General features: G+C 33.3%; 1 protein-coding gene across 48 annotated transcripts in view; it reads left to right on the forward strand.

The window, feature by feature from the left end:
• PCM1 (pericentriolar material 1) overlaps window positions 1–24,241 on the forward strand; it is a 78,868-nt gene extending 54,627 nt beyond the window's left edge. For 39 of the 48 annotated variants that reach the window (XM_074329738.1, XM_074329732.1, XM_074329745.1 and 36 more), the window contains 15 exons: window positions 613–785; window positions 1,125–1,256; window positions 5,324–5,444; window positions 6,886–7,044; window positions 7,298–7,434; window positions 12,442–12,576; window positions 14,272–14,469; window positions 16,136–16,195; window positions 16,461–16,593; window positions 16,902–17,062; window positions 19,721–19,796; window positions 20,302–20,576; window positions 22,213–22,305; window positions 22,418–22,535; window positions 23,903–24,086. In XM_074329738.1, coding sequence (XP_074185839.1) covers window positions 613–785; window positions 1,125–1,256; window positions 5,324–5,444; window positions 6,886–7,044; window positions 7,298–7,434; window positions 12,442–12,576; window positions 14,272–14,469; window positions 16,136–16,195; window positions 16,461–16,593; window positions 16,902–17,062; window positions 19,721–19,796; window positions 20,302–20,576; window positions 22,213–22,305; window positions 22,418–22,535; window positions 23,903–23,949 — 2,018 coding nt within the window. In that variant the 3' untranslated portion in view covers window positions 23,950–24,086. Of the gene's footprint in view, window positions 1–612; window positions 786–1,124; window positions 1,257–5,323; window positions 5,445–6,885; window positions 7,045–7,297; window positions 7,435–12,441; window positions 12,577–14,271; window positions 14,470–16,135; window positions 16,196–16,460; window positions 16,594–16,901; window positions 17,063–19,720; window positions 19,797–20,301; window positions 20,577–22,212; window positions 22,306–22,417; window positions 22,536–23,357; window positions 23,525–23,900 lie in introns of those variants that run through there. The other 9 variants (XM_074329749.1, XM_074329759.1, XM_019737991.2 and 6 more) reach the window with 4 other exon arrangements.

Genomic DNA, 24,241 nt, shown 5'->3' on the forward strand with positions numbered 1-24,241 from the left:
TGAAAACTTCTACTGCCTCCTCCAACTTACACTGAGTATGTCAGTAAGACACTGTAGTAAGATTGACCGATTATGTTTATGTTACAGTTACAAATTCAGTTTTTCATCACTACGGTATGATAGCTAAGATTTCAGAATTAGTAGACATAACTAGATAGATCTTACAATGGTAGCCCTCATTGGCAGCATTCACTTTATTCTCAATATTAATAAATTTCCTTTTTTGTAACAAGTTCATATTAGCAAAAAAAGAAAATTATTTGCACTTAGCTGATTTCATTCAAGTGCTGAAAAATTTCCACTGATTACTCCTGTAAATGGGTAACATTTTCCAGATGTTTTTTACTGAGAAATGAGTATGGTATAAGTAATGCTATGTCATGTTACTCATACATTTAAATATTTCCCTAATATACAGTATGCATCTTGATATTTTTAAGATTATTTTTATCTTGGTAATTTTAAGATTCTTTTTCTACTTTAAAAGCCCAGAAATAGAATTAAAGTATGTTCTGATTTTTAAGTAACTTAAAGTTGAGAGTAATGATACAATAGAAATTATCAGGAACATATTTTATCAATATTAACTTTCTGATCTTTTATATATTCCAGAAACTGGAAGTGATCTTTCCATGTTTGAAGCTTTGAGGGATACTATTTATTCTGAAGTAGCTACATTAATATCTCAAAATGAATCTCGTCCACATTTTCTTATTGAACTTTTCCATGAGCTTCAGCTTCTTAATACCGACTACCTAAGACAGAGGGCATTATATGCATTACAGGTATCTGGTACCTAATATTCTTTTTCCTACCCTATCGGGTATTGCTGTTCTTCCCAATTACATCTGGTTGCTTTCTTAGACTGAAGTATGTCCTTGTTCCATACATACTTTGATCTGTTTTCTATATGCTTTCTTGCCATTTTATTTAAAACTTCTTGTATAGATCAAAGAGCTTTTCTGATCAAAAGTCTTTTTCTGATCAATTTTTCAGTGTTTTATCTTTAATGTTATTCCTCGCAGTTAATCCGTGAGAAGTATTGCATTTGTTCTTCTATCTGCTTCTTTTAAATTTGTGATTAAATATATATGTTTTAAATAAATACCTTATTTCTTATTTAGGACATAGTATCCAGACATATTTCTGAGAACCATGAAAAAGAAGGGGAAAATGTAAAATCAGTGAATTCTGGTACTTGGATAGCATCAAACTCAGAACTTACTCCCAGCGAAAGCCTTGCTACTACTGATGATGTAAGCTAATAATGATTAATGAAATGATTTCAGTATGCAGTGAACAAAAGTTAAATAGGTTGTTATAAATTATGAATATACCTAATATATTTGGTTTTCAGCCTTTTTTTAAAAAAGCTGGGTTTAATCCATTACTTGGAAATGACGTATAAAAGTCAATCAAAATACTGCAACAAATATCCAATGTTAGGTATGAATTATACATTATAAGGTCTGAAAGAGCCATATTTATGTCTCTGTTGCCCAGCATAGGAGATGACTCATAACAGACATTTGGCAAAATTTATTGTGTTCATTCAAGACATTCAGTAAACCAGACGACAATCAGATCACAGTAGAACCCTTGGATAAGTAAAGATAAGTTGGGTCTTTGGGTTGGAAGAGAAGCGTAGGCAAAAGAAAGCCATCCAGGACAAAAATGTAATTTAATGTAGTAAAATTGATGAAGAAAATTTTGAATAAAGTAAAAAAGGACCTCTAACTGGAAAAGAGTGGTGAGAAAAATGGTATATTTTCAATAAACTATGAACTCCCAATAACACCTACCTAGCAAGTAGGACCTATATGCTAGTTAGGTGCTATTTAAATGACTAACTGGCAAACTACTAGGACATCGAGGATATAACATGCTAGGTATTTGGAAAACACCCATTTAAAGGTTCAGACCTTGATTCTATTGTGAAAGATCATATGTGGTCTTGGGATAGCCAGTATGTTCTATTTTATGCCAACTCTAGCACCTGGATACCCATGGATAAGAGTACCATAAGTGATTAGCAAATACCTGCTATATAGTTAGAGAGTTGACAGCATATTACTGTGTCTCAGCCCGTTGTTGATATGTTAATATAATTTTTTTCTGAAGAGATAGTGTTTTCTCAAAAGACCATCTTGTCTCTTCTTCACATACAGTAATTATTTTATTATTGAGGACTTTTTCTGGACTTTTGCTCTTTAACTTATACTCATGTTTAAAACAATATTTCACCAAGGCATCTTTTCTGCTTAAAACCATTCTCCGCCATGCTGCAACTCGTATACTACTGTAAACATAAACCTGTGTCTAAAAACTATGTGGTTTTAATTGACTTTGCAATGTCAAATATAAATTAATGTAAATAATTGCTACTTGGGATTAGTTGTTATTATGACTAATTGAAAATTGTGTACTCCCTTTTTTGGGAAATGAAAAGTGGTCCAGCTGTACGCATAAAAAATAGATATTAAGTTACATTAAAGTTCATTAGGCATTGAAATAACTTCCTGAGAGCATGAAAAGTGTCTGTTCTTAGAAATCTTTTTAAATAATTTTATATCCTTAACTCCAGTACCTCCCTTTTTATCCACATTTTATATAAGTAGCATTACTTCCAATTATTTTAAAAGATTTGAGCACATTGCTGTGTACCATCAATTGCAGATTTTGAAAATTAAGCTATAATTTATAATCAAGTTAACTGTGACAGGTTTTAGAGTTAAATAAAGTTTAAAGATACTATACTTCCTAATAAGAAGGTGTCTTAGCTTAGGCTGGTAAACAAAGTACTATAGATGGTTTAAACAGCAGACATTGATTTTTCATGGGTCTGGAGGCTAGGAAGTCCAAGATCTTGCTGTTAGCAGATTTGCTTCTTGATGAGGTCCCTCTTGGCTTGCAGATGGCCACCTTCTCCCTGTGTCTTTACATAGCAGTGAGAAAAAGCTCTAGTGTCTCTTCCTCTTTTTATAAGGGCACTATGCCATCATGGGGGGCTCCAACCCCATGACCTCATCTAAATCTGATTACCTTCCAAAGGCTCCACGTCCTAATACTATCACATTGGGAGTTAACGTTTCAACATACAGATTTGGGTGAGGAGGTGCTCACAAAGAATCAGTCCCTATTTATAGGGACTTGGCGTAAATACACTTAATATTACTTTTAAATCACTAAATTCTTTAATTTTTCATCCAAAACTTAAATTCAGCATTAATGTCAACATCTCCCCTTTATTAATGCCATTTAATTAGCACCACATCCAGTATTCACACCCGTAGATCTAGAGTAGTGCAGTCCAGTAGAACTTTCTACACTGATGGAAATATTTTACATCTGCACTGTCTAATACAGTAGCCATTAGCCACATGTGGCTATCGAGCACTTGAAATGTGGCTAATGAGATTGAGGAACTAAATTTTAAATCTTATTTAATTTGAATAGCTAGATGGCTAGTGGTTACAATATTGGACAAATAGTCTCATTCTCCATGTTTCTAGGCCATGGTCCTTTGAGCTTAATGTATGGAGTTTTTACACATTTCAGAGCATGTAAAGGAGTCCTCATGCCCAGGAAAAACAAGTGAATAGGCATCTGGGAGTTATAAGTAAAGGAAAATGAGCAATTGAGATTTAGGAAGAGGAAGAAAAATTTTGCATGTTCTATTCCAGGTGCTACAAAAATGGCAAAGCACATCTACTGGCAAGTCTTACTTGAAGGAGCAACAAAATGGTTTCATTTTTGAAACCTGTTTCCTAATTCTTGAATTTTCTTTGATTAGAGAACAAACCTTTCATTTCACAATTGAAGAGAAAAATTTAAAAGGTCAGTAGCTAGGAGAAAGAACACAATTGTGAAGTGAGTTTCAGTCAAAATACAAGTGAGACACCCCCAATCACATTGCACACAAAAATTAATTTGAAATTACTTAAAGTCCTGAAAAAGCTAAAACTATAAAACTTCTCAAAGAAAACAAGAAATCTTCATGATTTTGACATAAGCAAAGAATTCTTAGGACACAGAAAGCACTAACTATAAGAAAAGATTGATAAATTCTGCATTTCAAAAGTTACCATTAGGAGAAAATAATTTCAGTGCTTATATCTGATAAATGACTATATAAATGACAAATCCAGACTATAAATAATTTTACAAGTCAATTGTAAGGCAAACAACTCAGTAAAAACTGAGCAAGAGATTTAGACAGGTGCTTCATGGAAGAAAATACATTAATGGCCAGTTTGCAAATTAAAACCACACGAGATCCTCACACCCACTAGAAAGGCTGAAATTAAAGATTGATAATAAGTGTCGGTATGAATATGAAGCAATTGGAACTCTCACACTACTGGTGAAATTGTAAAATTGTATAACCACTTTGGAAAGCAGGTTGGCAGTTTCTTATACAGTTAAACATAAACTTGGCATGTGACCCAGCAATTTCTCATATAGGTATTCATCCAAGAGAAATGAAAACATATGTCCACAAAAATACTTGTACATTAATGTTCATAGCATCTTTAGTCATAATAGCCTCAAACTGGAACATCAACAGATAAATGGATAAATAAACTGTTATGTCCATACAATGGAATACTATTCATCCATTTAAAAAATAATGAACTTCTGAAACACAACACAGATTAAGTTCAGTAACGTACTGAGTAAAATAAGCCAGACACTGAAGAATACATACTGAAATGGTTCCATTTATATGTAGTTGTAGAGCCAACAAAACTAATCTGTGGTGATAAAAATGACATGAGTGTAATGTAGTAGAGGTTGACCGCAGAGCAGGGTACGAAGGAAATTGCTGGACCGATGGAAATGAACTTTAGGGAAGGTGGTTATATGGTGCATATATTTTTCAAAACTCATCAAATTGTACACTTAATAGGTGCATTGTTGTATGTAAATTATATTTCAATAAAGTTGATTTAAAATGATGAATGATGCTATCATGTTTTCTTTCTGATATGAGAACCAGATATCTTAGTAAGGTATTAAGCATTTTTAGGGTTTGGCGATAAGAGAATTTCCTTAGGGTGTAGAAATAATTTAAAATACTATTCCAAGTTAGAATATAATCAGTAACTGGCTCTGTATATTTTAATCTACATAATGACAAGTGTTCTGTGAGGTTACTTAATATTTTAATGTTCTCTGATTCTGTATTCAACGTGTTATAACTGATGATATCACAATTGTATAGTTTTATGTAGATACTTAAGTTTCTATGTTAAATTTTTAATATCGCCATAAACTTTTAAAAATAATTCTTAGTGATTTTGTTTTTAAACCTATAACTTAGGAAACATTTGAGAAGAACTTTGAGAGAGAAACACATAAAATAAGTGAGCAAAATGATGCTGATAATGCTAGCGTCCTGTCTGTATCTTCAAATTTTGAGCCTTTTGCAACAGATGATCTAGGTAAGCAGAATTTTTTTTTAATCTTAGACCATGACTTTAAAATAGTCTTTAAATTGCATTGATAAGGAAACAAAAGTCTAGAAAGGCAAGTTGTGGTAGAAGGAACAGGGACTTAAAAGTCTATCCATCAGTCTAAATTCAAGAATCTCCTGAATGTTAACTCTTTGACCTTGGGCAAATCATTTGGGAATACTGTGTTCTTTTGAAAAATATACAGAACTTTCTAGTAGGCATAATAGAAATTCAGAAAATGTTCATTTCAGGAAAAGGTCATTCTTTAAGGTCTTACAGTTAATCAGTGGGAAAAATTCAGAGGTAGCAATGCCTCATTGGATCACATTTTCAGTAACAATGTTAACTTCATTATTTGAGGTAACAATTGAAATTTCTTATCATAAGTAATCTTTAGTGAGAAACCCAGGTAATTCTAAGGCATGGCACATTGACATTTTGTTCATCAATAATAAAACCAAAGAAGCTTAAGAAGGTTGTGTAACTCAAAGGGAGAGAAAAAATCCTGAATGCTAAATTTGGAGAGGAGGTTAAGGGAAATGAAAATTCATTTTCCATGCTGTAGCCTATCAAAAGATACCCAAGTATTCAAGCAGTCAGACGTCCAGTGCACTTAATTCATGTCGTAATCTAATGTCCCATTCTAGTGTGAGTTAATATGATGAGAACAAGATTTAGATGATTACAAAGGCATTTTCCCACTGTAAAGAAAAGGGCCAAGCCTTGCCCTATCATTAGGTATCTATCTTTTACCAAAGCAAAAAAAAAAGTCTTTTGCCTTACCTTGATTATCGAGGATTCTAAGCCCAGCTCCCTTCAAGACTGTACTGAGCTCATCCAAAGAAATATCACTTTGTGATCAACGCTTTCTCCTTTAATTGTCCCCACTTTCTGCGTTGCCAAGTGGCTTTCAGTCCTACCTGTTTTATTTCATTTACTGATTTTTTTTTTTTTCTCACAGTCATTTACCTCTAGCTTTGTCAAAGTGGACAAAATAAAATTGGGAAATCTCATTCTTAGGTCTTTCCTAAGTTGGATTGTTAGGTTGGATTGTTTGCATCAGAATTTGCATGATACTTTGAGATTTATTTTGTTATACTGTTTAAGCAACATGATGTACCGAAATAAGAACTTTGGAGTCTAAGTTCAGAGTCTAAATCTCTACTATAACATTTAACTGGTTATGAAACTGTGGATAAGTTACTTAAGTTCTTTGAAAATGAAGGTTTTATCTACTTTATAGGGTTATTTTAAGGATTAAATAAATAAATGTGATAATGTTTGCCAAGTACCCAACTAACGTAATATCTGGAACTTGTTAAAGCTAGTTTTCTTCCCTATGTTAAAAAATTATTTTCTATTAATTTTGAGGAATGCATGAACAAATTTGCTTTTGTATGTTTTAGAAATATTTCTATTTCATATGCAGGTAACACTGTGATTCACTTAGACCAAGCACTAGCCAGAATGAGGGAATATGAGCGTATGAAGACTGAGGCTGAAAGTAACACAAATGTAAGATGTATCTGCAGGATTATTGAGGATGAAGATGGTGTTGCTGCCACAACTACTGTTAGTAATTTAGAAGGTATGTGTGTTCTTGAATTCATTAACAGTAAAAATCATAATTCCACATATAAAAAATTAAAAGCCCCATCTGATGTATAATAGTGATTTTTAACCACTTTCTTGTAATTTTTAGGGGTGGTAAAACTATATAGATGTTTCTTTGTATTATTTTAGCATATATCATCATAATTTAATATTTAGAATTTTGCTTAAAGGCATATGTATAATGTCACAGACTTAGTTTTGCTAATACATTTTCTTTTTAACAATAGAAACTCCTATTACTGAAAATCATAGTTCACAACAACCTATAAGTGAAATTTCTACCGTCCCATGTCCTAGAATTGATACTCAGCAGCTGGACCGGCAAATTAAAGCAATTATGAAAGAAGTCATTCCTTTTTTGAAGGTAAGCAATAATTTTTAAAAATAAATAAATGTTATGTTTTGTTTCTTAATTCATACAAAGGATTCCATTGTAATGAATTCAGAAAATACACGTAAACAACAGAAAAAAACTAAAAACCCATTAATTTTGTGACTCAGAGATAGCTTCTATTAACATACTGTGAATCTTTCTGTAATATTGTGCATATTACAGGATATGCACAAACATGCACAATATTTTGTGCATTCTGCTTTTTTGATATGTCTTTCTAGATCACTTTTTCTACTGCATAATTTTCTACTGCATAATTTATTTTTTTTTTGCATATTTTTTTAGTGGTTACACAATATTCATTCAAAAATATTTGTAGAATTCCTGCATCAGGTCAGGTTTTGTAGACATAACAGTGAACAAGTCCAGGCGTTTGTTGTCATGAAGCTTACATAATAGAATGAGAATGTGGACCCCAAAAAGTAAATATAAAACATATAAGGAAATGTATATCAGGTAGTTATGTGTGCCATGCAGAGAATTACAATACAGTGATACAATGGTGCCTGTTTTAGACTGGATGGTCAGAGAAGGTTTAAGCAGAAATATTTCTGCTTAAGAGGGAATATTTAAGCAGAAATGTGAATAAGCAGCCAGCTTAAACCAGAGTTATTCCAGACTAAGTGAAAGGCCTTAAGAATGGAACGAACCTGGCATGTTAAAGGAACTGGAGGAGGACTCATGGTTGTAGAACATTTGTGTGAGATGAAATTAGGGAGGCAGGGGCCAGTTACATAGCACATTATAGGCCATGATTAGAAGTTTGGACCTTGTTTGAAGTTCAAGGGAAAACTCCCAAGAGGGTTTTAAGCAAGAGAGAAAAAGTCTGGTTTGTTGTGGATAATTGATTATAGGGGGTCAGGAACATAATGAGATCAGATGAGAAATGAAGTGGCTTAGACAAGGATGTGGTACTAGAGACGGGGAGAAATAGACAATTGGGATATTTTGGAAGTCACCAGGTTCTATTAATGGTAGACAGAGTTACCTAAAGCATGGCACTAGTTAAGAGAAAGGCCTAGAACTGGAACCCAAGAGAAAGGCCTAGAACTCACCCAAGACAAGGTGAGCCAACATTTAGAAGTTGTGCAAAAAAGGAAGAGTCAGAGCTGACCAGTAGGAAGGACTGCCAGTAGTGAGCTATGTCGATTGCAACTGTGAGGGGTGAGTATTCACAGAATAGTATTTTCTGTTAATTATTTTATCAGTTCCTATTGTCAAATACTTGTTTATTCTGGTTTCTTTTTCACTATTATAAATAATACTAAATGATTTAGCTAAATTTAAATATATATCCCATTTTTATTACAAATGGGATGTATGTTATATACTGAAATATAATTAATAATACTTAGACATAGAACTTCTAGCTCTAAGGGTATAAACGTTATTAAGGCTTTTGAGACATCATGTTAAATTGTCTCTCAGAAACATTTAACAATTTAATTCCTACCAATAGTGAAAGTATGAGACTGGTAAGCAGTACTATTAATTTTGTTTAATAACAATGAATAGGGTAGAGAAGTGTGCAAGCAATGGAAAGTGAAGACTGGACTTTACCTGAGATGGCACTCTTTTTTACATTCTAATTTAAAATGGAAATTTTTAAAATTAGAAATGAAAAGACAGTTTCATTCAGGGATGCGAAAGTACAAAATATGTTGTCATTGGGCTCATTTCTTACAACCTACTTGTACTTGTCAATGTATAACACATGGACAACACAATGTTGTTTCCATACACTTATATTTCTTCCCTCGGTAGAAATATTGCTTTCTTGGAATATTTTGAGAGAATAGAGATCTTTGAGAAGGAAATTATAGAAACAGCTTTCTGTGAAGATTTTATTTTCAGAAAAAGAGAGATAGGATCATCTGTGTAAGCCCAAATGATTCCATGTAAAAACTGAAAAATTGAGCCTTTTCCTGTGCAACTATAACAGTTCCTACAAGTCTTTCTATTTGCTTCCTCTTCTAATTTTTCAACTCTCCTGCTAGCATTAGCGCTTAGAAGGCCTTGGCGCTTGCTGATACTTTTCTGCCCGGAATGCTCTTCTTGAACACACCTGCATGGCTTTTCCCATAGAATCCTTCAAGTCTTCAGTCAATTAGTCTTTATGTTTTTTTAGTCTTCTAGTCATTAGTCAATTACCTTTTTGGTGAGCATATTTCCCCTTACTCCTTACCTGCTTTTCTTTTTCTTCATAGTTCTTATCACCTTCTAACTTATTTAATATTTTATTTATTTTGTCTCTCTCCCCGTTAAAATGTAAGTTCCATAAAGTTGGAGATCTAAATCTGTTATGGTCACTGTCTTATCACCAGTGCCAAGAGTAGTAGCTGCGTATAATAGTCACTGAATAAATACTTATTGAATGAAATAATAAATGAATGGATCCTTCAAATCTCAACTAATCAAGCTCTTGGGGCTCTAAGAAGTATTGTTTGAAAATAACTGGCCCATAGGATCCAGATAAGGTACAACATCACTCACACAACCTTTACAGCCTGGTCCTGGTCTCTTAAGTATTCCTTCCCACATACCTTGTATCCTACTTGACATTGTTCAAAAAGGCACATTGCCCATGTTACTTCCTTTGCCTGTAATGCTCTTCCCCTGTCTCTGTCAGTCTTATCCTTCAGGACTCAGTCCAAATAGTTTTGCATGTTCTGATGGGCAGAATTCCTTCTTCTCTTCCCTGCCCCTGGGATATTTGGTACATGCCTTTAGTATAGCACCTATGACAAAGTATCATAATTATTTGTATGTATTGCCCTACTAGAATAATACCTTTCTAAAGCTCTTAGTACTTTAAATCCAACCAGGACTTCAGAGACTGGATACAGGGAATTTGAGGAGATAAGACAAACACCTCAGTTTCACCAATTTATCTCCCGTTATTTATAAGATATGTATTCTTCCTCAAAAAGAATATTTATATTCCTATAAATTGTAATAATAGGCAGATATTCTTATAGAAAGGTAGGTATTTATTTAAGAGTTTGAAACCATTCTCTCAAATGAATTGACTTGAACTAAGTTATTGCTTGGTTTCATCTTAGGCATAGATAACAAAGTGTTGCGTTTCTTCTTTTACAGTTTGTTTTGTGAGTAATTTAGTAAATATTTTTGAACTTTTTTTTTTGGTTAAAATAGTAGGTATATTGGTAGTATTTATTTCATATATAGTTATTTTCTAAGGTTAAAAAAAATCTAAATAATTTAGCTTATGTTTAGGGAATACAGCCATCCTCAGTTAGGAAATTTTATTGCATTTACCATTTTGTTTCTGATTTAAGTGACAACCTTTCACAAGTATTCCATTATGGAGTTGAGCTCTTCAAAAACTTTCTAAGGGCAACAAAATGAGTAGAACTAATGATTTGTTTTTTAACTATTATGTCTTATTTCACTTTAAATCTTGACTTTTTTGTAGAATTATAGAACCTCTTTGTTAATGTCAGCTTATAGTCACCTACGGTAGACATCTTGACTCTCTTACCCTCTATCACTGGTGAGTCAATAATTGATTTTTCCCCCTAAGAATGGTCAGTTTTATTACTTCCTTCTCTCTAGTAGCATAACTTTTAATTCCTATCCTTTTGCCTAGTCTGCCTGTCATAATAGGCATGGAGTTAATGTTTACTAAGCAAACTCCTTGGCCTTCAAGAGACTTTACCACTGAACCTGGTACACTTTCTCAACTTCATCGCTCATCTCTCTCCATCTAGGTACACTTACTTCAAATTAGTCAACATTTAGCATTCCTGCCATTACTTTTGCACATACTAGCCTACTGTACAAGTTGTCATTATAAAACATATGAAATAACTTTACTCTTTTCTGCCTGGCTGAAATATTTTTTCTTCAGGGATATTTGTTACTGACTCCAATATGCTACCACAGCTCCTTATCGCACCTAGTGTGTGCTGCTTTTATGATACTTATTTATCCATTCAGTAATGAATGTGTCCTGTGAGCTAGCCACTGTGTTGGGTGATAAATGAGAAGCAGTCCCTGCAGCTAAAAAGTATTAATATCATCTACTGGACAGTACATAGCTTTAGTGACTCATGTATCTGACTCCTCCTGGTATTCTATCCCTTGAAGACAAGGGACATTCTATCCCTTGCCTTTTTTTCTTTTAATTGCCTGCCTTGACACATTCTTTTTAAAAAATGAGCTTAAATCCTTAGATTTAAGGGACTTTAGACATCATCTAATTTGGCCACCTCATTTTACACATTTGTACAGGAAAAAATAAACTTACCCCACTAAAGGTTAAAGGACCTGCCCAAATGAGTAGTGGCAGAAGAGGGCTTAGAACTTTGAGGTTATTGATATATGGGTGTTTTATGGACACACCTCAGAAAGCTAACCATGATTTGGATTATTATATAGCTTGAACATGCTTCTAACGGAAGATTAAGGAGAAGAGACTTGCCGGAAGTGGCTTGTTAGGAACTTAGGATAGTGATTCTCTTTGACCCTAAAACCATTTTGTAATGTCTAGATACATTTTTAGTTGTCAGGACTTGAGAGGATGGAGGGTACTACTGGCATCACGTGCATAGAGACCAGAGTGCTGCTAAACATCCTACAACGCACAAGATGCCAGTGTGCCAGTGTTGAGGAAGCCTGAGTATGGTTGTAAGTGTAGTTGGAATGACCTGAACTAAAAAGAGGAAGACGGACAATATGGAAACTACGCCATGAGTAGTTTCAGAAAGAAAGTGATGAAAAAGTATTTAATTAGCAGCTTCTTTTACTGGCTATTATCTGCTATGGTGGGTCAAAATTTGCAGACTTCAAATTTTGGGAGTGGGAGTTTGGCTAGTTTTTAATGAATAAATAATTCCAAATGTATATCTGAAAGTTGAGAAACATCTATGCAAGAAAAATAAAATATATTATGTGGATTAATATTTTTTGAACAATAGGAAAGTTTGTATGCTAACCAGCTAGGATTTTTCTCAGGAGCACATGGATGAAGTATGTTCTTCTCAACTTCTGACTTCAGTAAGACGCATGGTGTTGACCCTGACGCAGCAAAATGATGAGAGCAAAGAGTTTGTCAAGTTCTTTCATAAACAGCTTGGAAGTATATTACAGGTGAGAGTTTATACTTGTGTGACATCAATATGTACCATCTGGTTAGGATTTTTTTGGTTATTTTCTGGCATGCTTCTAACGGCATTACACAATTTATTCAAGTAGCTATCCATTGTAGCATCTAGTTGGGGTGACATTCTGGTATTTTAGGTTATTCCTTTACCTGGTTAAAAAAAAAAAATTGTATTAGAGCCTGTGTCTTCATTTAATTTGATCATCTCTAAGGCTATCCCAATTCTAATAAAATTTTGTTTTGATTTTTCTCCTACCTAATAAGAACATTTCAAGTTTGAAATGTTTAGAAAGTATTCTGTCGTATTTTCTAAAACAATTTTTTATCAATCTGGGAAATTTTAGAAGCTAGAAACGAGCAATAGTTGTGGAGACTTCTTAGGCTGTAACAGTAACCTTAAATTATGTTAAAGCAGTGATTCTCAAGTGGGGTGGCAGTTTTGATTCCCATGAGACATTTAGCTATGTCTATAGACATTTTGTTGGTCACAACACACAGGGAGGCATCTGGCATCTAATAAGATGTTAATAGTGCCAAGGTTGAGAAACCCAATGTTAAATAAGGATACCTTACTCCATATAAAAAACATCTTTACAGTTAAATTCACCCATGTGTTTTTCCATTGAGATAGTTTAGTGATGTGTTTTGTTACTCCAAACTAGAAAATACGTTTTTCTTTCAGTCTTTATTACAGAATTTTCCTATGAAGCTTTTCCTTCTAGTCTTGTGTTTTAATTGGTTTTAGAGACAGTCTTATCATTTTAATTTTTTAAAGCCCTAGGTTTGATGCAGATGTCCACCACTATAATTTTCCATTTTATTTTTAAGATTAAAGTATAAATTCTATATAGTTTTTAAATTGTCCTGATTCTATTTAATCTATAATAATACAACTAACATAAATTTTATAAGGAATATAAGGTTCCAGTGGATAATTTTTAGATAAATGTATTTTTATAAATTTAGCTTATTTCTATAGAAAGAAATAACTCTATTTTAGAATCTGTCTGAAGAGAAATTGTGTATAGTTTAAATACTTTCGTTTATCAAGATCCATGCAGTCCTTCTTTAGTGTTGCCTACTATTATCACAATTGTGGGCAAATATCAAAGTATTATTTAGAAATAAGATTATTTTCTAAGTCTCAGAAAATCAGACTGTTTTTCTTTTACCCCATCCTGATTTTTTTCCACAAAGGGATGTACATAAAGAATAAAAGTGGTGTACATTAAATCTTGCCCAGAGTATTGAAAGTTTTTCATGAGATAGAGCTTAAATTATTTTCATTTTTTCTTACGAAACCTGTTCAATGAATTTTTTTTTTTTTTCACAAAGCACCCAGCATTTGTACTTCTTTCCATGATTGTGCACGGTAAGGTAGATTTTTGGAGGGGAGGGAACACCAGACATCATAGTTATTTGCCTGTAGTCCATGTTTTTAGGAGGAAAGAACAAGAAAAGTGGTTTTATTAAAAAAAAAAAAGTCTCAAATAGCACGCAGACTTCATTTGATGATACTGTATTTCAACTTGAATAGAACTAAAATTTTCCAATACTAAAAAGTAATAAAATTGTTTTTCACAAGGTGAATATTATAATTCAGACTTGTTAATCATCTGTATTGCTTTGTCCACAGTTGAAGTTAACTATAATCTTAAAGTGATTTGGTTATCTTTGAATAGGATTCACTGGCAAAATTTGCTGGCAAAAAACTGAAAGACTGTGGAGAAGACCTTCTTGTAGAGATATCTGAAGTGTTGTTTAACGAGTTGGCTTTCTTTAAGCTCATGCAAGATTTGGATAATAATAGTATGACAGTTAAACAGAGATGCAAAAGGAAAATAGAGGCAGCTGGAGTGATACAGTCTTATGCCAAAGAGGTAAATGACATTCATTTTGATTTTAGAAGTAATTATAATTAGCATGTAAATATAGTTCTTGATTATTATTAACTAAAATTATACTTACCCTCAGAAAAGTAGTTTTAAAGTAATACCAGCTAATCAGATTATAAATCAGTACATATGCTAGCCACATGCTGAATCTCAGTGGTAACAGCAGTGGCTGCAGATCAGGAATGCAGATAGGAATTGATGCCTAATGTACACTGTCAGATATCCAATTCCCATTATTTAGGTTTCCAGAGAAGAGAGGATGACAGGGATCTGGTTCTTGACCAACTAGTTGCCTGCCACAGCTATTGCCAACCCCAGTGGATTCCCGGGGTATTATATATATCACCCCAGCCCACATACATGCTTATTTATCAGTTAAGATTTTTGTTGCGCGTCCCTCTAGCTTCTTATAACCTGTTAAACTAGTCTTGATTACGTGTGAAATTGAATGGGTTTTTCCCCCTCAACTTGAGGCATTCCAGAAGGCTTTTTCCCTAGTCCTGTACCCTTTTTCTTGACTAATAATGAAAGGGAAAGCAGGTCAAGACCCAAAACAGAATGAAATAACTCTTCTTCCTTAAATCTAAAGTAGATAAAGTCAAGCCGTCTATTTCACACTTTTTATGGTTTTATTCTAGACATAAATAAGTTTCAGATTTCAGCCATTGCTTAGAGCTTGAAGGTTAAAACAGGATAATACCATAACAAATGATTGGAAGGGCTCCTTTAGATAGGTAATCGCACCAGGCTCTTTGAAGGCGTAAAATAATGAGCTTAAGGTATGAAAGACAAGAAGAAGTTTATAATGAAGATGAAGGGGAAGAGCATGGAAGATGAAGGAGAGACCTATAAGTGTAAAGACTAAGGCAGGATTGAGCAGTTTGGAGAAGAGACAGAAGGCCAAGGAGGCAGGAACACATTAAATGAGATGAGAGTGTAGGCGATAAAGTCACAGAGGTAAGTAAAGCCAAATTACTGGGCCTTAGAAACCGTGGTAAGGACCTTCTGTTTTATTTTGTTCTAAGCCTGATGGGAACCCATGGGAAAGCTCGAAATAGAGGAGTGACATAATCTCATAATAATAGTATGACAGTTAAACAGAGATTAAAAATTTTGTCTGGATACAATATTGAACAGGAATTAAAGGAGAGTAGAGATAGAAGCAGAGAGACCAGTTGTAAGGCTGTTTCAGTAGTCCAGGTAAGAAATGATGTGTCTTAGCTTTGAGTGTGCAACTACAGAGACACTTTGATGATTGGGTCAATAGGCACTGTAATGGTTTAGATGTGGATAATAAAAGTAAAGCACGAGCTGGTTCTTAGTTTTCTGACTTGCACTTTTGGGTGAATGAAGGGCCATTAACTGAGACTGGGAGGGTGGCATTTTGGAAGGAAGGGAATCAAGATTTTTGTTTTGGACTTAGTAAATTTGAAATACCTTTTATGTATCCAAGGGGAAGTTAGTAGGCAGCGTTCCTTTGGTTTTGATAATTTAAAAGATTTAAATGCAAGAGTTTAATTTACATTTCTAAGAAAGCATTCAACTCTTTGGATGATGGTCAAAAAATGCAGCATTTGTTAAAATTTACTGAATACCCAAGTGTAATGGTGAAGGTTTACTCCTAAATTCTGTTTAATTGACTTGCTTATAGGCCAAAAGGATTCTTGAAGAGCATGGTTCACCTGCTGGAGAAACTGATGGCAAAGTCAAAGTACGTGCTAATTAATTTGCCTAAAAATAATGCTTTTGAAACAAAAAGATTAAATGATTTTGCCAGCTTTTACCCATAATGTTTGAGAGCAAAGTATATCATGAAATGTCCTTTCTTCTGATTTTATTTCCTTTTAAAAACAAAACTAAAGTGCCAAGTGATTCCTTGTGGTTTTTATTAAATTAATGATGACTTATTTTTATGATAGACTTACTATATGCTTTTTAAAAATGTACTTTAATGACTCAAATTTATTTGTGGCTAGGACAAGGATGTGACTGAAACAGTTAAGCAGACTCAGACATCTGAGTATAATGGGGAGAGTCCCAAAAATGTGAGATCTGATGTTTCTGATCAAGAGGAAGATGAAGAAAGTGAAGAATGTCCAGTGTCTATTAGTAAGTTTAAAAGCTCATGCTAGGTTTATACGTTAGTACTTTATAGGTCTTTTATTGAAACAGTTTGGTGGAGTATAATGAATATAGAATTAGGTGTCAGACAACTCTGAATTTGAATTCTAGTGTGACACTGACTAAATTACTTGTCCTTTCTGCATCACAGTTTTTTTTATAGTACTTAACTGTTTTGAAGATTTCATGTTGTATGTAAAGCCCTTGTACAATACAGGAATGTAGTGAATTGTGTTAATAGCTATTACTACGACTGAGTGCTGACATTTTTCTAAAAATTCTGTTAATCAACTTAGATTTGTCCAAAGCTGAAACTCAGGCTTTGACTAATTATGGAAGTGGAGAAGATGAGAATGAAGATGAAGAAATAGAAGAATTTGAAGAGGGACCTGTAGATGTCCAGACTTCACTTCAGGCTAACACTGAAATTACAGAAGAAAATGAACACGATGATCAGGTATTCCAGTGTGGACTAACACACCTTCCATCAGGCTTATTTTAACTATTAAAAGCACATCCTTTTTAAAGAGGTCAACATTTACAGCTTCCCCATTTTTATTTTCATGAATACAAACCTTTTCAGTATACTTACTGAAATGTGAAACACTGGTTTATTTTGGTATTTAGCAATGTTTAAAGCACTGTAATCTTTTTATTGTGACAAGCCCTAAAAACTATGAGATTACTTTAGAATATCTGGATTTTTAATTTGTATTTTTCCTAGCCATACATGGAAATAGTATGTAACAAAATAAAATCATTCCCTTTCCTACCACTGCCTCATCCTTCTCCAGAGGCAACACTTTGTATGTTTTTTTTCCTGCTGTTTACCTCTGTGTTTTTGAATAATATGCATCTGTGTGTATATTTATTTATTCATTTATGTATTAGGTGTTATCTGTCAGCTCCCTATTATAGTAGGTAAGGATTTTTAGGTCACTTATGGCTCATTTAATTATATCTTTTGTTTAATTCTATATATAACCAAATGTTTAGATTTAACCAAACTATGTAAATATTACTGACTGCTGAACTAAGCACATACTGTTTATTGCTTAGTTATTTTTTTATCTGAGTTTAATAATTGTGTCAGTTTTTTATTTTCTTTGAACATGTAACCAACTCTTTGTTATGCCCACCAATAGCTGTATAAAAAACCTCTTGATGGAATTTTCTACATGAACCAATTTGTCTGTTTTGTCCTTTCTGGAGTACTCCCCCTTCCTGCTCCATTCTATGTTTGGCTCTTAGACCTGCTGAAAATAATGAAAAATAATGGAATCCATAATAATACAGTTCTCTGTATTATTTTGAGGTTGTTTAAGAAGAAAAGGAAAGCTTTTTTACTTAGCCATATTGAAATTGCAACCACAGCTTTCTTCTTGAAACACTTTTAGATGATATTTTTAAATTCCCTTGTCTGAGGTCAGGTTAAGCATAAGCCATACATGAGCCTGGGAATCTCTATTGTCATTTTTATTAGATCTCTGTTCCTGGAAGCCAGTGTTTGTCTTTCTCTTTCTTGGTTTATTACCTCATTTTGGTGGGGCACATCTTCCAGGAACTCTCTAGGAAAGAGTGAGTAAAAGATAAATATTTTGAGTTTTTACATGTCTAAGAAAATCTTCATTCTTCCATGGTGAAAATCAATTTCCCTCAGATGTTTTAAGGTATGGCTTCTTTATCTTCCAGTTTTCAGTGTTGCTGTTGAGAAGACCAGTGCCTTTCTTAGTTCTGATCCTTTGTGTGTATCTTTTTTTCTTTCCTACTCCAGAAGCTTCCTGGAGTTCTGAAATTTTACAAGGATACAGTACATTGTTGCAGGTCTCTTTTCATTCACTATAGTGGGTACTCAGTGGGTCTTTTCAATCTATATCATGCCCTTCAGTTTGGTAAATTTTCTTCATTTTTTCCCCCACCATGTTTTCTTTCCTTCTGGAATTAATATTATCAGATATTATTAGCCCTCGTGGATTGAGCTTCTAATTTTCTTTTCTTCCTTTTATTCTCCTATTGCTCTGTTTTACTTTCTGGGAGATTTCTTTGACCTTAATACTTAAATGAAATTATTTTTATTTCAGCTGTCATATATTTTTAATTTCTAAATCCTTTTTTTCTGATTATTACTTTTGTATAGCACCCTGTTACTTCATGGAGGCAATATCTTCTTCTCTTACTATCTGGAGGCTTTCTTCAAATGTCTGCTATACTGTCAGTGCTTATTTTAAAGAATGATATACTAAAAAGCTGCTTGGGGTTCTTTTGGGCTTCACTGTAAGCCAGTTGGGTAGACAGTTAGCTTTTTGATAGAAACTCCCAAATGTCAATACCTATTGGTCTTGTCTCTGAGGTGGTTCAGTTTCTCCAAAGAGTTGCTGGTATTCTAGAGCCAGATGTGAGAATGGGGTTGAGGGTCCCACCATTATACAGACTTGCACTGAATCCCTCTGTTTTCAATATGACACTTTATTCTGTCCTTATTCATGGTTTCCTTACCCTAGCTCTACCCCTGATGGCCCCCAGGCCTGAGACTAACTAGTTCAATTTCTTCAAAATGTAAACTCCCATTTTCTGTTGAGGTTGGGAGAGGGAACCTAGATGTCCACATTTTTCTTAAACAACTTCAAATGACACCTACCACCCCCTTTTCATCACCAACTCCCACCCCATCACAGTATACATTTTTTTCTAGAGTCTGGCACTTCCAATTATGAGGTGGATCTCAGTTTTTGTTTTATACTGCTGAAGGCACTTAGCTTTGTTCATCTTTCTCCCCTCCTGGTCAGTTCCTCTTCCATTCACTTAGCATCTACATATGAACAGATGTCAGTTTTATTTAAGATAGAGTCTACGCTGAAAATAAAAATAGTGGAATCTATAATATTCCAGTTCTCTGTGTTATCTTGAGGTTGTTTCAGAAGAAGAGAAAACCTTTTTACTTTGCCATCTTGAAATTGCAACCATAGCCTCGTTGAAACACTTAGAAGATACTTTTAAATTCCTGTGTATGAAGGTCTCAGGTTGAACAAAAGCCACATACTACCAACCATCTTTTGTATAGTGACCACATATTTTAAATAGGCCCTGCTATCATGACATTTCTTTTTCCTTTTAGGTTCTACAACAGGACTTTGCAAAATCAGCAGAAAGCAAAAATGTCCTATCAGAACAAGAACCCATTACTAGTAAAGGTAAGAAATCCAAATAAGTATTCAATTTTAAGATGATCTAAAGTGCCTTTTATGTGCTTAAAATTAAATTCTTAGCTAATGGAAGTTTGAAGGTGTTTTGGATCTAATATATGTCCTTTTTCTCCCTCTAAAAACATTGTAGAAAACATGAGGGCTTTGTTTCTGCCAGCTGCTGTTAAAGAAAGTTGACATAAACACACAGAAAAATTCTGCAAGGAAGACATCATTAGATACAAATGTGGAGGACTTTTTAAAAATATGCATTCCTGGGCCTTAACTCCTGACAACCTTGTGTCATTAGAAATCGGGTAGATTTTAGGAATCTAATTTTAAAACTATCCCTAGATGAATCTGATCAACTAACTTTAGGAACTATTGACAAGGAAAACTTGTAGTTGCCTTTTCTTTTGGTATTAAATGTCTTGATTACTCTGATTCATACATATTGTCTTTTTGGGGGGGTAATAGTACAACTTAAGAACTGGTGTATTACACTAATGTTAAGACTTTCTTTTGATGACAGATGACCAAGATAGCACCCCTGTGAAACCATGTTACCTCAATATCTTGGAAAATGAGCAATCTCCAAATAGTACTCTGCAAAAGGACTCACTCACTACCATTGATTCATCTAAACAACCTAATGCTTTGCCGTTACCTTTACCTGAAATCGAAACCTTGGTGCCTAAAGTCAAAGAAGTTAAATCTGCTCAGGAAACTCCTGAAAGCTCTCTGGCTGGAAGTCCTGATACTGAATCTCCAGTGTTAGTAAATGCCTATGTATGTATCATTTATATTTCTTAATATTTCTGCATTTTATTTCAGTGCATATTTCTTCATTTTCAGGATAACATTCTAGCATGTAAACACAACTCCCCTTTGTGTTTAGGTTTAGAAACTGTTGGAATATTTTAATTTCTTAATTCAAACTTATTTTAAACTTGAACAGAAGGTGATTATAAATTAAGATGACCATCTCAAAACCTAGAAGTTATTCTACTTATTATAATTTTGAGAACCAAAGAGATGAATTTTAGGAGGCAACCTTGAGTGAGCTCATTTCAAGTTCAGATGTGAAGAGATAAAGTAATGATTCTTGAATCATCATTTGACTACCCATACATGACTTCTCAACTATTTAGAATATTTCATAAATCTTTGATAAACCTGAAAGTTTACATTTGGGATGGGAAATAAAACAATATGACAGCAATAGAGTCCTTACCTCTATACAGTGAATGACAGAAATAGGCTAGCAAATCTGCACTTACAATGTAAGTAGGACCTTTGTATCAATAATTTTATAGCAACTGGGTTAGTTTTTGGATACTTGGGTTTTATGTGTTTTATATACTTTGTCTTATCAACAAAAATGAAGGGACTTATAGTTTTTAGGTCTAAGGAATGTGTTTCATATTTTTTAATATAGATTTTCTTCCCAAGCATATATTTACAGTTACGATTTCATAATTTCTAAGAGAGGGGGCTTATAATGTTTCAAAAACATTAGTGGAAAGAGTAACTTTTATCTCTTGTTTGTTTCACTACCAGTAAAATTATGCACTTAAAACTCTGAAAGTTACCTGTTAGATTTATTCTTATTATCATTTGATGAGTGTGTAGAGTTGTTATAGGAAGTACTGAATTAAAATTAAGTTTAAGTTAGAATACAGAGGGTCTTGAATTCAGTTTTCGGCGGGGAAAATATTCGAAGTCATGAATTTTCAGATGACTCTGATGACTGTATGAGATACGTTGTCAAGGAAGCAAATGTTTGGAGGTTCCATTATCATATAAACAAAATACGAGCTAAATGAAAGATGAGTGAGAAATGTTTCAAAAAAAACAAAAGCCTAAGGTTTCTACTTAGGTAATCAGTATAATGATGATACTATTTAAAAAATCAAAAAGAAGAACTAGGAGAATAAAAAAACTCAAATTTCAGAAAAAGCAGCATGAAGTGATCGCAAAAATTAGTTCTAAATTCATACCTCATCTTTCTATTTGAGCCTCCACAGTGTTGATATTGAAAATCTGTAAATGTTTACTTATAGTCTGCTGGATACAGCTCTGCTGTATTCTGTAAACATATTAAGAAAACAAAAGTTCTAATTATTTTAGCCCTCAGTAATAACTCTGCTACTATTTCTCCCTCTAACCTGTATAAACTGACTCTTTGAGAAAATGAAAAAAGCACAACAGTACGCTCAACATCTCCAGGTGTGGAGCCTTTCCTATGAACTCTATATTTGTTTTATTCATAGAGTTTGAATATATAAGAAAACCAAATATGATAGAATTACTAAAGTATACTTATGTGTAAGAATCCACTCTGTCTCTTGGCATGGATGATTTTGATTTTGACTCAGAGATAGAGTGGATTGCCTTCATTATATATAATTTGTTTATCTTACAGGAAGCAGAATCTGGTAACATAAGTCAAAAATCTGATGAAGAAGACTTTGTGAAAGTTGAAGATTTACCACTTAAACTGACAATGTATTCAGAGGTACTTGGCTCTCTTTAATTAAAATTATCTTTATATCTATATATAAAATTACCTTTATGTATAACAAATACCGTTAAGATGAAAATGATTTTGTATTTTTTATCTTCCAAAGGCAGACCTAAGGAATAAAATGGTAGAAGAAGAACAGAAAAACCATTTATCTGGTGAAATATTATGTGAAATGCAGACTGAAGAATTAGCTGGGAATTCTCAGACACTAAAAGAACCTGGTATGAGTTAACCAGTTTTAACCACATCATGTTGAAAATTACTTAATCTTGATACCATCATTTTGTTTTGGTTTTTAAATGCACTACTAGTACCTGGAAGATTTAAGTCAAATATTGGAAAGGAAACATAATTCTGTAAAAATTTTAGTTCCGCTTCCTAATTTATAAAATAGTATAATCAGATAAGTTTTTCTATTTTTAAAATCTTCAGTTTTAGCAAAGTAATATATGCACATGGTTTAAGAAAGAAAGGTACAAAAGAGTTAATGATAATTGTCAAGAGCCCATTGCTTTTAATTGTTGGTTTTTGTTCTTTTGGAGGAGACCATCTGTCTCAAAATAATATTCTTATAATTTTTCTTAATTTAAAAATGTAGATAATATTTCTTAGCTCCCAAGTGAAAAGTGGATATTTAGATCTACGTCTCCTTTAAGTGTTCATATTGTTTTTTTCATTTGTTACCTTTGTTATTTTTAATATACAGAGGGTACCAAAAAAATGTATACACATTTTAAGAAAGGAAAAAAGCTGTATCAAAATTGTAATACTCAATATATACTGATAACAAAAGATGAATACAAGTCACATGTATACATTTTTTATTTTGGCACCCCTGGTGTATTTTTTCTAGTTTCATGAACTGCTCCTTCCCTCTTGATTTTGCCTTCTCTGTTCAGTTTTAGTCATACTCTTACATTATTTTTTAGTCATACTCTTACATTATTATGGTTATTAAACTAAAGTCACTTACATTTTATTTTTATAACTATATCTTCTATGTTTTTCCAAAGATTATTCTATGTAAATGTGATTCATTGCAGAGCCTAGTGATAGTCCCAGATTTCCTTCTTTATGAGTCTAATAGCACAACCCTGGGCAACTCAGAGGAGAGCATTTCTTGGATCGAGGTCAAAAGATTTCTGTTACTGTCTATCAACTCATCAATTAATTAAAATCATATACAATTTTTAATTTTTGTTTTTCTGGAAATGAGGTGAAGAAAAGGGCAGACCAAATATCAAACCTTCAATTAATTTTCCAGAGTTCAGCCCAGTTCTGCTTGTTAGAATCTCACCTGGTACTTGTCTCATAGTGTATCTTGGCTGCAGCTTCTTCCCCTCTCACTGCCTTCCTCTGCTTTCACCATTCTGGGAATCTGTTACCGCCTGTCCTGCCATCTTAAATCCTCACCTGTTCTTTTTAAACTCTTGACTGTGTGTTATCAGGAAATTATTGTAGTAAACTAAGTATTTCCTTTGTAATAACTATATTATAAGTGTGAAAGCATTAATGAAAACAATATTAAATTCTAGTAATATCTTAATTCAGTAAGTAGTTTATAAGACATTATTATTCTGTTTCAGAGACAGTGGGAACCCAAAGCACATGAGATGTCTTCAGAGGCTCATCTGACTCTCTCTTTACATAGTCAATGCATATATGAAAATGGTTCTAAATAAACATGTTTTGATCTGTATAAAAATGTAAATTAATTCGACACTGCATTTTTGGTAGGTGTGTTAATTTCTGCCCATGGCAGTTTAAAACACCAGAAACTACGTTCTAAACAAATTCAATCCTTGATACACTGAGGGTTTTTTTCTTTCTTACTTTTTTTTTGGTCTTGATTTTTTATCCCATTGTGATGTTTGGTAATGTTAAATTTAAAATGTAGTTTTAAATAAAGTTTGGACTTATCTGTAAA

The sequence above is a fragment of the Rhinolophus sinicus genome, linkage group LG04 (genome assembly GCF_036562045.2).
Source record: "Rhinolophus sinicus isolate RSC01 linkage group LG04, ASM3656204v1, whole genome shotgun sequence".
Taxonomy (NCBI): Eukaryota; Metazoa; Chordata; class Mammalia; order Chiroptera; family Rhinolophidae; genus Rhinolophus; species Rhinolophus sinicus.